The sequence below is a fragment of the Sycon ciliatum genome, chromosome 12 (assembly GCF_964019385.1).
Source record: "Sycon ciliatum chromosome 12, ocSycCili1.1, whole genome shotgun sequence".
NCBI lineage: Eukaryota > Metazoa > Porifera > Calcarea > Leucosolenida > Sycettidae > Sycon > Sycon ciliatum.
In genome coordinates this window covers 12,105,164-12,117,962 of record NC_088654.1, presented here as the reverse complement: position 1 = coordinate 12,117,962, position 12,799 = coordinate 12,105,164, and the positions used below count along the sequence as shown (strand labels likewise).

At 45.5% G+C, this 12,799-nt stretch overlaps 1 protein-coding gene across 2 annotated transcripts in view; it reads left to right on the top strand.

Moving 5' to 3' along the window:
- Positions 1–2,510: 2,510 nt before the first annotated feature.
- The window catches only part of LOC135828460 (uncharacterized), a 41,012-nt gene continuing 30,723 nt past the window's right edge, over positions 2,511–12,799 (top strand). The window contains exons 1-3 of one of the 2 annotated variants that reach the window (XM_065340912.1): positions 2,511–2,764; positions 10,400–11,013; positions 12,030–12,161. In XM_065340912.1, the coding sequence (XP_065196984.1) occupies positions 10,914–11,013; positions 12,030–12,161 (232 nt within the window). In that variant the 5' untranslated portion in view covers positions 2,511–2,764; positions 10,400–10,913. Of the gene's footprint in view, positions 2,765–6,286; positions 6,724–10,399; positions 11,014–12,029; positions 12,162–12,799 lie in introns of those variants that run through there. The other variant, XM_065340911.1, reaches the window with a different exon arrangement.

The following is a 12,799-nucleotide window of genomic DNA, read 5'->3' as shown; positions in this document are numbered from 1 at the left end:
TAGTGCCTAGTGGCGCGTGTCCTTTCCAACAGGCATAGACCCTACACGTTCGCTGGTATGGTCATACTGGTTGTGCTCCTCTGCTGGGCGTACATCGAATGCCAGTCTTTTAGCACCAAGGTCAGGGACTCGTGAATTCTTGCGACTTCCTCATTCCGCACCATAGGCATAGGTCGTGTCATTCTTTTCCCTGTGTATTTTTTGTACAGCAGCTATTGCTTCCACATACATTTGTCTTTTTTTTTAACTCTTTGCACGCTTTCTCTTTTCCCATTGTCTATGCTCAATAAACACAGCTCGCATCTTCCCTGAACCTGTTCGACAGGAGCTAGCAGGGCAATGTCGTGCCAAGTAACCATGGTAACTTAGTTAGTCCATCTCCTGCAGCTTGGAGGGCGCTCTCCACGGCCAGACTGCTGCCCCAATAATAATAATAATAATATCTTTATTAGGATGACCCAGAGGCTTGTCGCCTATCAAGGGGTTCACCGCTTTGAAGGATGTACATGTACACGTATGAGCTAAAGTGAAAGTAGTGAAAAGTTGTGCAGCGTGAATGCGTTGGGGAGCACACGGGGGGGGGGGGTTATGTACATGGCGTAGGCATACCGGAGAGCAAAGCACTATGTTTGCAAGTGAGTTTGCGAAGCTCATTCTTGAAAACAATAATGGATGGTTCTGCAGTTAGTCTTGGTGGGAGGCAGTTCCATAAGAGGGAGGTTTGGAAGAGAAACAACGATTTTGATGTGGTCTTTGCTTTAGGGAGCCCAAGTAGTACATACGTTCACAAATCGATAGGAGATCTCCCGATAGGCGTTAGACTCTGGGTAACCCTGAAATACGGACTATCATCACTCACAGATTCATCAGACATGTCTGATACTGTAAACCGTGAAATTGTTGCGATGGTCTAATTTCTGCGAAATTCACGACCGCGTGGAAATCGCGAAATTTAGACAGCGCGAAAAGGAGATCCATGAAAGGTTTAGCAAGAATGCCACAGGTTTAGCAAGAATGCCATTCTGCAATCGCAAAATTAAAACCTCGCAAACCTGTCCGGATTCTGAAAACGCGAACTAAAACGCCGCGAAAATTTCACGCTTTACAGTCCACACAGCAAGACAGTCTGCATTGAATAATGTTTGCCTGATGGTTGCACACAGTGCATGCAACTCAGAGTAGCAAAACACTACGAGTACCGGTACGAGTGATCCGATCATTGTTTGTTGACATGTGTCCGATATACATGTACGAAGTCTGAAGAAATGTTGAACGGGCTCTGCTGGGATGACGGCTACACTCAGTGGTTAGAGCATCGCTGGCCTCAAACGAAGGTCGAAGGTCCCTAGTTCAAATCTTGGTGGTGACGGTCAATATTTTCTTCAGACTTTTCCCGTTTGTGTCTTTCCCTCAAACCAGTGAATATACATGTACATCAGTACATGACAGTAAAGCCTGTGACTAACGACCACCCCTGGGCCCAGAGAAAGCGGTCTTTAGTGGCAGGTGGTCCTTTGTTAGAGGTTTGCACCGCACAGCCATACATGTAAATGAATGTGACTTGTGAGACCGTCGACGCGTCCGTGCCTGGCAAAGTGGCCTGTAGTACCAGGCTGGTCGCTAGTCACGGTGGTCTTTAGTTACAGGTTTTACTGTAGTACCAGGCTGGTCGCTAGTCACGGTGGTCTTTAGTTACAGGTTTTACTGTACATGTATGCGGTAAATACGGTGAATCCTCGAGCAATGACAAGACAAACTCAGTAAAAGGGCAACGCCTGTTGGGAGTTCCCTAGTAAAAATAATAAATTCTACTACAGTGGTCCCTCTATAATCCGGCACCATTTGTGCCACGAAAATCTGCTGGATTAGGGAGGGTGCTGGATTAACAAATCTGATCTACTGCTGCAATGTGTATGAAGGGGACATTTGGCTACTGAAAATTGTGCTGGTTTATCGAGGGCGCTGGATTATAAAGTGCCGGATTAGAAAGGGACGACTGTACTACTACTAGTACTACTTTCGCTTTAGAAGAACTACATGTATACTGAAGTAGTATTCATGACTCTCTATTGGATAAATCACTGGGTATTTTCGACCTGGCTCCGGCGTGCCCGGAATCTTTCGCCGAATTTCGGAATGTAGCCTTTTTTTTGTGAGCATAATGCGAGCATCCATGAAAGCATAATTCCTAATGTCCATGATTACAACCCTGGCCTGCTCCCCCTTCGAGTTGCCGTTTCACGGCTTGCGCTGATGGTCCCTAGACCCTAGTGTTTCCGAGCAGTTCTGCCCATCTAATGGACGGGTAGGCCTAAATAGGGGCTAGGGCCAGTAGGGGGCATGCAGCCGGCAGTCCGTGCGCGCCAGGCCACCGAGTACGTGAGTGGGCCGTTTTCATTTTCCTGGTCCGATTACGAGCTCGCGGGAAAAGGTCCGCACAAAACTGTATTGGTGAAGATGACGACGATAAGGACGATAAGGACGATAAGGACGACAATGGCAGTTGGGGGAGAAATTGGCAATTATTTTGGCCTTTCTCGCAGCCTGTCTTCGTTCCTTTGCCATTGCAGCAATGGAAGATGATGAGTTCGATGTTGTGCTTTGACGCCGAGTAGAAAAATTTGAATCGCAAATGCCATCTTGTCCTTTCTTTACGTAAGAAACTGTTTTCGCCGATTTGCTGGTTTCGCCGACTGGCGCCCAGAAATAGACGAGCCACGCTTTCCAAGAGCCGTGGACACCAAGCTCTCACGGGTGGACCTTAGTAAGTACATATTCTTGTGCAGAGGGATGATAATGGTTTGAGCATTCCTGCCTGGAATAACTGATGGCACTAAATGAAATAATCGACGTGGAGACAACAATTTTATAATAGCAATAAAGAGAACAAATTCTGCAGTCAAATTGTTGTCTCCACGTCGATTATTTGCATATTTTAAACGGAGATACTCTAGGAGTCAGGTTGAAACCCTGAATGATGCTCTGCGCAAACGCTACTTGGCTAGAAACATTTCACATAATATTATCTTTTTGAAGCGCTGTCTGGTAAACTTTCATGACTTCGTTGTAGTGTGGCGATGACTGCAGAATTTGTTCTCTTTATTGCTATTACTAAATGAAATCTCAATTTTTTTGGTATTTTTACGTGCACAAGTGTTGCCTTGTTGAAAATGGCATGACAAGAAGAAAGAAGCGTCCAAAGTAACTTATTTATGATAAAGAAATATTGTAACATTGAAAAATGTGGGCACAAGTTATGCGATCGCTGTTTATCGACACTTTTGCCGTCGGCTAGAATTGATCGATATTTCAGCTATCGACACAACAAAACTCTCCTTGACCCACCCACCCATAAGTGAAATTTTTTCGCTTTGTGTAAAAGATTGATAATTGCTAATAGGTTATTCGATGCAGTCAACTTCGCTAATAACGACTGCGGATATAACGACAATTCGCGAATAACGACATAATTTCCACGCCCAGAGCAAAGTCCCATCCAACTGTAATACATATAATGAGACTTCGGGTATAACGGCACTTCGCGAATAAGGACACTTTTCTGATGCCCGGCCGAGTGTCGTTATAAGCGAAGTTGACTGTAATAGTGTAACCGTTTCACCCCTGGTATATACTAAGCTACTTGTACCAAATACACCAAGCATCACACATCAACATTTACACTGTACAGTTTAACCTGGTTTAAGCGACCACCCCACGGGCACGGTGCAAGCAAACGCGGTCGCTAGAGCCAGGTGGTCTTTAGAACCAGGTCCCACGGTTTCTGTGTAGAACTGTCCGTACATGGAAAAATACGGTGGTTAAGAGCAGGTGGTCGCTAAACCCAGCGGTCGCTTACACCAGGTTTTACTGTACGTTATGGTGCTAGCCTAATGGACCAAAACACATTTTCAAACTGTAAGTCAACAAACGAAGGGCTCCAATTCAAACGAGATAAATCAATTTTGTGGGAATTTCGGGAAGAGCATTTTTTTCTTTTTTTTTCTTTTCCGGTCTGCACTACAGCATCAGTGACTTTTATCACGTTTGGCAGAAAAACACAAACTTCAGGCATCATTTTGACTGGGATGTATCGCGTTTTGACCCGTAAAACCGACACACAGACGTCCGTGGGGTGAAAATGAATTCTTTCGTGACAAAAAAAACGAAAAAAAGCTCCGGTTTGGTCTTTATCGCGTTTTGAATTGAAGCCCTTCAAATATTCGGCGCTTATTTATTTTCGGCTATTCTCGGCCTGGTCATGTTTGGTGGAAAATTTATTGCGGCCGAAATTTTGTTTTGCAATGTTGAGTGTGACAGTACTTCAAGTACATGTATATACTTGCAGCAGTACAGGCCGAGAATTTGAAGCAGCCGAAAGGGGTTTTAGCCATGGGAGGCCGAAATTTGAATGGGCCGAAAATTTCTACACTTACAGTACTTGGACAGTCACAGTCGGGCTTTTCCCAAATTGGCCGGCCGAAAAATTCGCCGAAAATGAGACTTATCGAAAATCGCTAAGCTTTTCGCCGATTTTGGAGGGTTCCTTTGAGAATCGCCGAGAATCTACCAAATGTTGTTGCAAAGTACAATTTTGATAAGTCTGCTTTTCAGCGAATTTGCTCCAGGCGATCCCCAACAATTTTTTGGATTTTGAATCGCTTTCTTCTTTGCGTGATCTCGAGTGTGGACACTGTCGGCCTTTCGGTTCGGGCGAATCCCTACATGCCGACCGTCCGGGTTTCCCCGGGACAGTCCAGAGAACAGGGCGCTTGTCCCGGGGTCCACGGATGTCCTACAAAAGTCCAGGGATTGAGATGGGACTTTTGAAATCGAAGTTCTCCTTTTTATGGCGCTTTCTCAGTGTTTTCACGAACTTTGTAGATCCGTTGTAAGTACACACAGCACATAGCTAGCACGTACTATAGTCCATTCAGAAAAAGATGATATCCTAGCTTTTTATGGCGCTTTCTCAGTGTTTTCACGAACTTTGTATTTCCGTTGTAAGTACACACAGCACATAGTACCACCAAGAGTATAATTATACTCTTGGTAGTACGTACTACAGTCCACTCAGAAAAAGATGATCTCCTATAGCTTTTGGCCATAAATGGGTTGTAGACAAAAAACAAAAACATGTGGAACTGCAACGGATCGCCGGTATACCGCGGTCAACAGAAAGTTTACTTGTGCAGTTTGTTACAGCTCAGTGCAATGACATCCCCTTTGCTTGAGCAGCACTGTCATGAAACTATTGTATTTTCTAGTAATAAAAGCCCAGGTCTCCAATAATACTAGCCAAGTCTCCAATAATGACCCGGGGTGAGGGTTGTTTGAAATAAGAAGAGCACAGTCTCTAATAGTAGCGCGGGCCACAATTGGAGTATGCGGCAAGTATATTGACTGCATATAAAACAGCTGTACAGCATTCCAAGCACATAATTTGTAAGGAGATTTTCGGTGTCCTACTTCCTCCCTGGTGCCCATCCTATTGTAACACATATTCCTGGGTTTAGGGTTGAGAAAATCAGTCTTGATAAACAATTATTATGGTCAGTTTATGCCTATATATGTAAACTGGAGTTGGCTTGATTGTGGAGCATTGAAAAAATAAAAGCACAGTCTCTGAGTCATAGTACCACGAGTACAGTCATAACCCCCGGGGGTTATGTACTCTTGATAGTACATGTAGCGCTGGTAGAACCAGGGAGTAGTACAATACCCAGTACAATACCATCATTGTACTACTACTCCCTGGGTAGAACTGTCCCTAGTACGCGGTATCAAGAGTACACACAGTAAACCTTATTATAATACTCTTGCTAGTATGAACCCCGGGCTCGTATTAGAGAATATACGGTTCATCTGCTAATGATGGATGCGCTAAAAAAACTTTTTGTCCAGGGAAGACGGTCAAAATCAAGGCCCTTGACAAGGGAATTCAGCCTCGTTGCTAAAAAGCTGTTCTATTCCTGTAGCTGTCTTTACAGTACCGTCGGAGCATTTCTTCCTTTCGCAGCCGCCTCCAGCCCGCTTTGGTCTGGTGCTCGAGCGATGGTGCACCGCGTACCGGCGTGTTTCTGTGTTTGGTAGCTACGACCGGTCGACCCCTGTTTCTACGCATCTAGCATCTGCGCAAAGATATGCACGAATGTTGCAAAAGAAGGCCTAAAAAGGGAATGATGCGCTGCAGCACGTGCTGGGTACATCTACGGTACGAATCCGAGCAAGGCTTCTCCCATTTTTGCAGGATTTGGGGACATCAATGCTACTTTTGGGCAACATTTTGGAGAAGACACCATCCTTTCGTCTGGCACGGAAGTAAATTCAATTGGTTCCACTAGCATTTCAATTTCCACGTTGAAGTATTCGGCATAATATTATTGTTCCACTTCCGTGGAATACTAGGGGTTTGTTGTTAGATCCGAGCGACTAGCCTGACTTCGGTACAATTTCCCCAGCTTTCAGAGCTAGAGTTGTCCTGTTTGGAAATTTTATTCGGCACAACATTGCCAGGGCGAGCAGAAAACTTTCGAAGAACGTTCGGTGGAAGTCCAGCGCTTCGTGGTTGTGAGAGTGCGCGTTGCTGGCACGATTGTAATTGTAGAATTTCCCAAGTGCCGGGCAGCCGCCGGGCCTCTGAAAGTATCTGCAGTAGGACTCCGGTGCCCAAAGGTCAAGCAGGTAGCACGGCCGAAAGCCGAACAAGTCATTGCACAGTACAAGGTGAGTCTGATTTCTTTCACCATAAATAATTTCCTCCCCGCTGCCAATGGGCCCAGAGAGATTTTCGAAACGTGTAGACTGCGTCCTTTACCTGCCACCAGCATCCAGTCAGTTGGCAGGTCTTGAGTCGTGTTTTGCGCTCCACTGGCGAGCCAGCAACAAGTAAACATAGCATGCAATCACTATGAATCCTAACAAATCGAAATTGAAATTGTGTCATAAAAAGACTCCAAATATTATAGGAACAATTTGAACTGCATGCATTATGTAACGGTCAAATGCCCTTACGGTGAAGCTAAGGGTGCGCTCTTGTTTTCTCCAGCTTCTTGGAGAAATTTCTCCTGGAAGTCGAAGAAACTGGGTTAATTTACGAACGGGTCTCGAAGAATTCGGCAATTGCAAATGTGAAGCGCCAAAGAGGCCACGATCTTGATTGACACGAATGCAGTACGCACTGCGCGTATACGAAAAGGGAATGCCATACACTCATGATCAACACACGGCTTTTGCATCTGATCCTGTACGGATTATTGCAAAGAAAAACGTGTGATGCGTTGACACCCGTACACATGTTGTAAATCTCTGGTGCACGGAGCATTGCATCATAGATAATGACGTCAACTTGGAAATTCTGTCGTTACAGCAGGGCATGTGGGAGTTGCACACTCTTGGGGGGTTATGTACTTTTGGTAACGTGAAATGTAGCCAGTGGGAATTTTGGCTGTGAAATAGATCGCTCCGTGTTGCTTTAGCGCACAGCCGCACGCTGATCATCCGAATGTTAACTATCGGAATGAATTATCTCTGATGCCTGTTGGCACGGCATTGAAGTGGCGAAAAAATGAGTTCTTGCTGATTTCCCCCATCCAACGAAGCACTCAATGATGTACAGGATGTACGGCAACATGTTGACCTCAACATGTGTCCTCACGGTGTCATTCTGAGAAGCCGGCGTGTGGTACTGCCGAACAGAACGAAAGTTACGAAACATAATGAGAACATGAGAGGACGTGCACGTTTCGGGTGGATGTGTGGCCGCTTTCTTATCCAAACATACTTCGAATCCGAATCCCCTGGCTTGAGACGTGTTCAACAAAGAAAAGGCCACACAAACTATAGAAAGAAAAAAGGACCAAGGAACTACAAGTTACGCTATAATGTCCACTAACACCACCAGTTACTAAACAATCAGCTCATGCGATAACATTGCACGACACTGACCGACTATTATAGCGTAACTTGTAGTTCCTTGGTCCTTTTTCTTTTCTATAATTTAACCAGAGCGGGTTCCGGTCAAGGAGAAGTACTTGAGACGTGGTATATAGGTATCGGTGGTGATCAGCAAGATGCCAACGGGTTGCGTCGGAGATCTCAATCTTAGGCATTGATATGTCAAAGGCATTTGACACTATATCAATGGTCAGGTTGATCGATATACTGTCATCAGTCATTGATCATGATGAGCTGCACATCATTCGATGCCTTCTGACAGACACCACAATAAAAGTAAAGCTGAATAACATTCTCAGCCAACCATTAGTCACACATATTGGAACCCCACAAGGTGATTCTCTATCGCCAGTCCTGTTGACTGTCTACCTCGAGGCTGCATTGAGGTTGATTCGAGAGCGACTCTCACTGCGACCAGCATTGGATATTCAGCTTCAATTGCCTAATGAAACAGCGTATGCGGATGACGTAGACTTCATCAGCACCAGCCTACAATATTTGCACGACAATAAACCCATACTATCATCGGTTTTGGCTTCATTCATTTTAAAAGAGAAAAGGACAGAGTAGACGAGCGATGGCGGAACACAGTCAAACTAGGATCGATGCTTGGAGTGGAGGAAGATATCAGTCGGAGAACACGTCCAGCAACATGTGCCTTACATCAGCTGTGGGTGATATGGCTAAGAGGTAACCATGCCTGTGAACCCCTTCGGATTAGGTTATACAGCAACTTTATTCTTCCAATACTTCTTTATAACTGCGTAATGTGGAGCCTGACAGAGACTCAAGAAAAGAAACTTGACTCGTTCCACCGCCAGCAGTTACGAGCAGTCATAGGGGTCAAATATCCCCGTATAATACGCAATGAAGCACTGTACAAGCGCACTGGCTCCAAGCCACTCAGCAGAATCATCCAGTCTGCTAGGTGGAGAATGCTTGGCCACATGCTTCGACTAGACATCTCATCCCCGGTCCAGCAGGCTATGTCAGCATACTTTCAGCCAGGGAGCTCAGGGTTCCGAGGCCGCCCGACAACAACTCTCCCGCGATCTATCAACAATGACCTGAAAAATTCCAGATCCACAAACTCCCTCACATCACACGAGGATCTAGTTGCACTGAGGCAGCTCGCCCAGGATCGTCGAAAGTGGAAGGAACTAATGTGTGCTGTGTGTAGAGGCTGAAGTTATACAATTACACAACAATAATAACGGATACAATTACACTAGATACTCTAATACACTAGATACTCTAGATACTAGATACTCTAGCAATTTTATCAACAATTATGATAATTACCACACATCAAAGGCTGCAGAGACCTATCCAGAATCGGCAATATGCTGGCCCTGGCTTGGAGATCTGCAACTACAATCAGTTTCTACTTTGCAATAATAACGGATTAGTCCCCTTTGTCGATTGATCAATCGGTACCAACGCATTCGTAACTCCGATTAGTAACTTCGGCTCTGCTTTTCTTTGTTTGTTCTTTTCATGTTGGAACTATGTTTAACTCATTGAATGTATTCTGTATCTTGTTATCGTTATCTTTTCCTCTAGCCCTCTCGCTTAGGATGCGCTTTCTTTCTATGGCAGCTTAAGCGAAGGCTATATACCTGCTTTATGCAGGTTGATGCCAACGCGAACAAGTAAAATAATAAATAAATACTAATACATTTATCCTTGGCTCTCCATCCGAGTCCATTCTTGCACAAAAAACTATTCGTACCCTTTTGCCCTTCTCCTTTTTTTTATATCCATAATTCCATTGGCTCGCCGTTCAAGTCCAAAACCTATTGAACGGCATAAATTTTTTACTCACATGAAGTATGTAAGTTCTGGTTTACGGTCAATTCCTAGTTAGGGGCAGCGCCTTGATCCTAGAGGGCGGTGGCGTTCCCACGGCGGATGCGGAAAATTCGGCTTCCAGCCGAGTCTCACGCGAACCGTGAAATTTATTTATTATTTATTTTTATTTTCGGCCTGATCACGTTTGGCCGAGAACTTGTTGCTGCCGAAATTTTGTTTTGCAAGGTTCGGTGTGACGGTGCATACGAGTGGCAGCAGTACAGGCCGAAGATTTGATGCGGCCTAAATGGGTTTTAGCCCTGGGAGGCCGAAATTCGAACGGGCCGAAAATTTCTAGACTTACTGTAAGGCATGTATATATAACGAGGAAGCAAATCTAACGTTTTAACGGATGACATTTCTTCGTTACAATAAGATCCGTTGAGGCCGCACTGTTTCATTTATGTTGTGTATGGATATGCCGGAATACTGCAAGATCGTTAACATATCTTCTCGTTAACCTATGGATTTTGGACAATCGTTAAATTTGCGACTCGTTACAATAACGTGTCGGACAGCACAGTACCCATTTGCAGGCGTACTTAGTACATTTTGTTGTTGTTTCTTGTTTCTTTGTGTGCTTGGCCTGTTGTAGATTGGTTTGTCTGGAGTTTGTGTGACAGCGGTGGCGGCGGCGGCGGGAAGGGCGTGGTGTTTCCGGCTCTGACTAGACTCGTGCAAACGTCGACGGCGCCGGAAGTTTTCGCTACCACTCTAGGCGTCGGGTGTCGATGACGGTCGCTCGTCCTCGTGCGTGACACTCGGATGATAGCCTCGTTCCGTGCTCGCTCGTGCTCGCAGTCACCATGCCAGTTGAGCTGGATCTAAGCTGAACTTGGCGGGCACCCTTGATTGCTCGGGAGAACAACACTCTGTGTGTGTGTGTGTGTGTGTGCCTAATAGCGGCACATTACGGGACCCGAGCGGCTCAAATTCCGGATCTCGGCATTGTGGTGTGCGATTGTCGGTGACACTGAATACTCACCGCTCATCAGGCTATTTGGGATCGTGTACCTATGCTCCCGTTTTAGTAAGCGTCCGAGCACAGGTGCCACGTAATCAACATTTAAACGTGTGTGTGTGTGTGTGTGTGTGTGTGTGTGTCGACAATGGCACGGTCACTCCTTCAGCAACACTCTCTGCTTGTCTTCTTATGCTCCGTGAGCTTACTCGGCGTCGGAACCTTTGCTACAGTTACCAGTGTTGGCCGTAAGTGAATTTGTTGTTGTTGTTGTTTCAAATCTTTATTCTCACGATAGCCAGTGGCCAATAAGAGATTGTTGTTGTTGTTGTTGTTGTTGTTGTTGTTGTTGTTGTTGTTGTTGTTGTTGTTGTTGTTGTTGTTAGTGTTTGAAATCTTTATTCTCACGATGGCTCGTGGCTAAAAGAATTGTTGTTGTCGTCGTCGTCGTTGTTGTTGTTGTCATCGTCGTCGTCGTTGTTGTAGCAAGCATTACATTTGATGGGGATGAGTGCAGCTTCACTTCTGAAGGAAAAAACCCTTTGGTGCCTTCAAGCCTTTTTTCTACACCTTGGCCTCACCCATCTGCTGCTGTGTGGTGAACCAAAATATGGTCGATAATGTTCACCAGTCCACCCGATTAAAATAAAAATAGAGAGGACCATAAGTTTACAAGTTGTCCGTTTTGTCCAACCATTATCCAACCAGTATCCAACCATTATCTTGCTTATAATTGTTAGTGTTGGACAAAACGGATAACTTGTAAACTGATGGTACTCTCTTTTTAAATTTTAATTAGGGCTGAACATCAGGTTGGTAATGCCGTCTTTCCAATGTTTGCACAGGATCTCCCTCCCCTTCGCTCAGATCACACCCCCGTATCTGGTTTTCATCATGTACGAGAACGGTCGCGCTCACTGAAATCCGACTCGAAGTGCAAAACTGACGCCCTTGACCAGTTCCAATTACACCACTGTATCTGTACTTGTGTACGTCCAGCTGCAAAAGTACCACTTCCAGGAGCGTGAAGGGCCATGCAAGTTGAGGGCGTGCATTGGGTCGTGTGTCGCCTAGCTCAACTGTTACAAGACTGTGTGTGTGTGTGTGTGTGTGTGTGTGTGTGTGTGTGTGTGTGTGTGCGTGTGTGTGTGCGTGTGTGTGTGCGTACGTGTGTGTGTGTGTGTGTATGTGTGTGCATGTGTGTATGTGTGCACGTGTGTGCATGCGCGTATGTATGCTCTTGTCGGCCACTGACCGTGCACAGCGCAACGGCTGGGCACCTGCAGCTGCACGAGGGGCACTTGCTACGAGTACGGGCAGTCGGTCAACGTACGGTCTTACTGCCGCTGTGACCCCGGCTTGGAACTGGCTTTCCACAGCACCTCAAACTGTACAGGTTGGTTCATGAATTGTGCTTGTCAACTCATACTACCGTCGACCCTCTTTAATTCCAGCACCCTCGTTGTTCTGTATTACGCTCTGCCTTCGCGGTGCTGAGCACTGTCAGCACGCGGGTACATCCTCCGATTATCCAGCACCCTCTATAAACCAGCATAGTTTTCAGCGGCCAAAATGTCCCACTCATGTCCGCTGCCGCAACAATTAGATCTGTTACTTCAGCACCCTCCCCAATCCAGCAGAATTTCCATAGCACAAATGGTGCCGGATTATAAAGGGATCACTGCACAAGCGTTTTAACCCTAGAACAGCCAGCGGTGTCATTCAACACCGAGCGTGTTTAGCTTTTGGAATTACTGAAATATGGTTCATCAGAATCAGCTCAAATCTCGTGACCATTCCTAATTTTGCTTCCTGTTTCGTCGGCCATATACCTTTGATTTATAATAATGATGAGGTACCATAACAGCAAGTATGTATACCTAGAACGGCCAACTGGTGTCATTTGACACCTACACTAAAAAGGCCATTATTGCAAGTAGATGGAAACGATTTGAAGAGATTTCGAAGGCATGGGTCATATTGAGTTGCTTGTGTGCCGACCAGATAAAGGAAAGTTACATGGGCAGGAAAAGT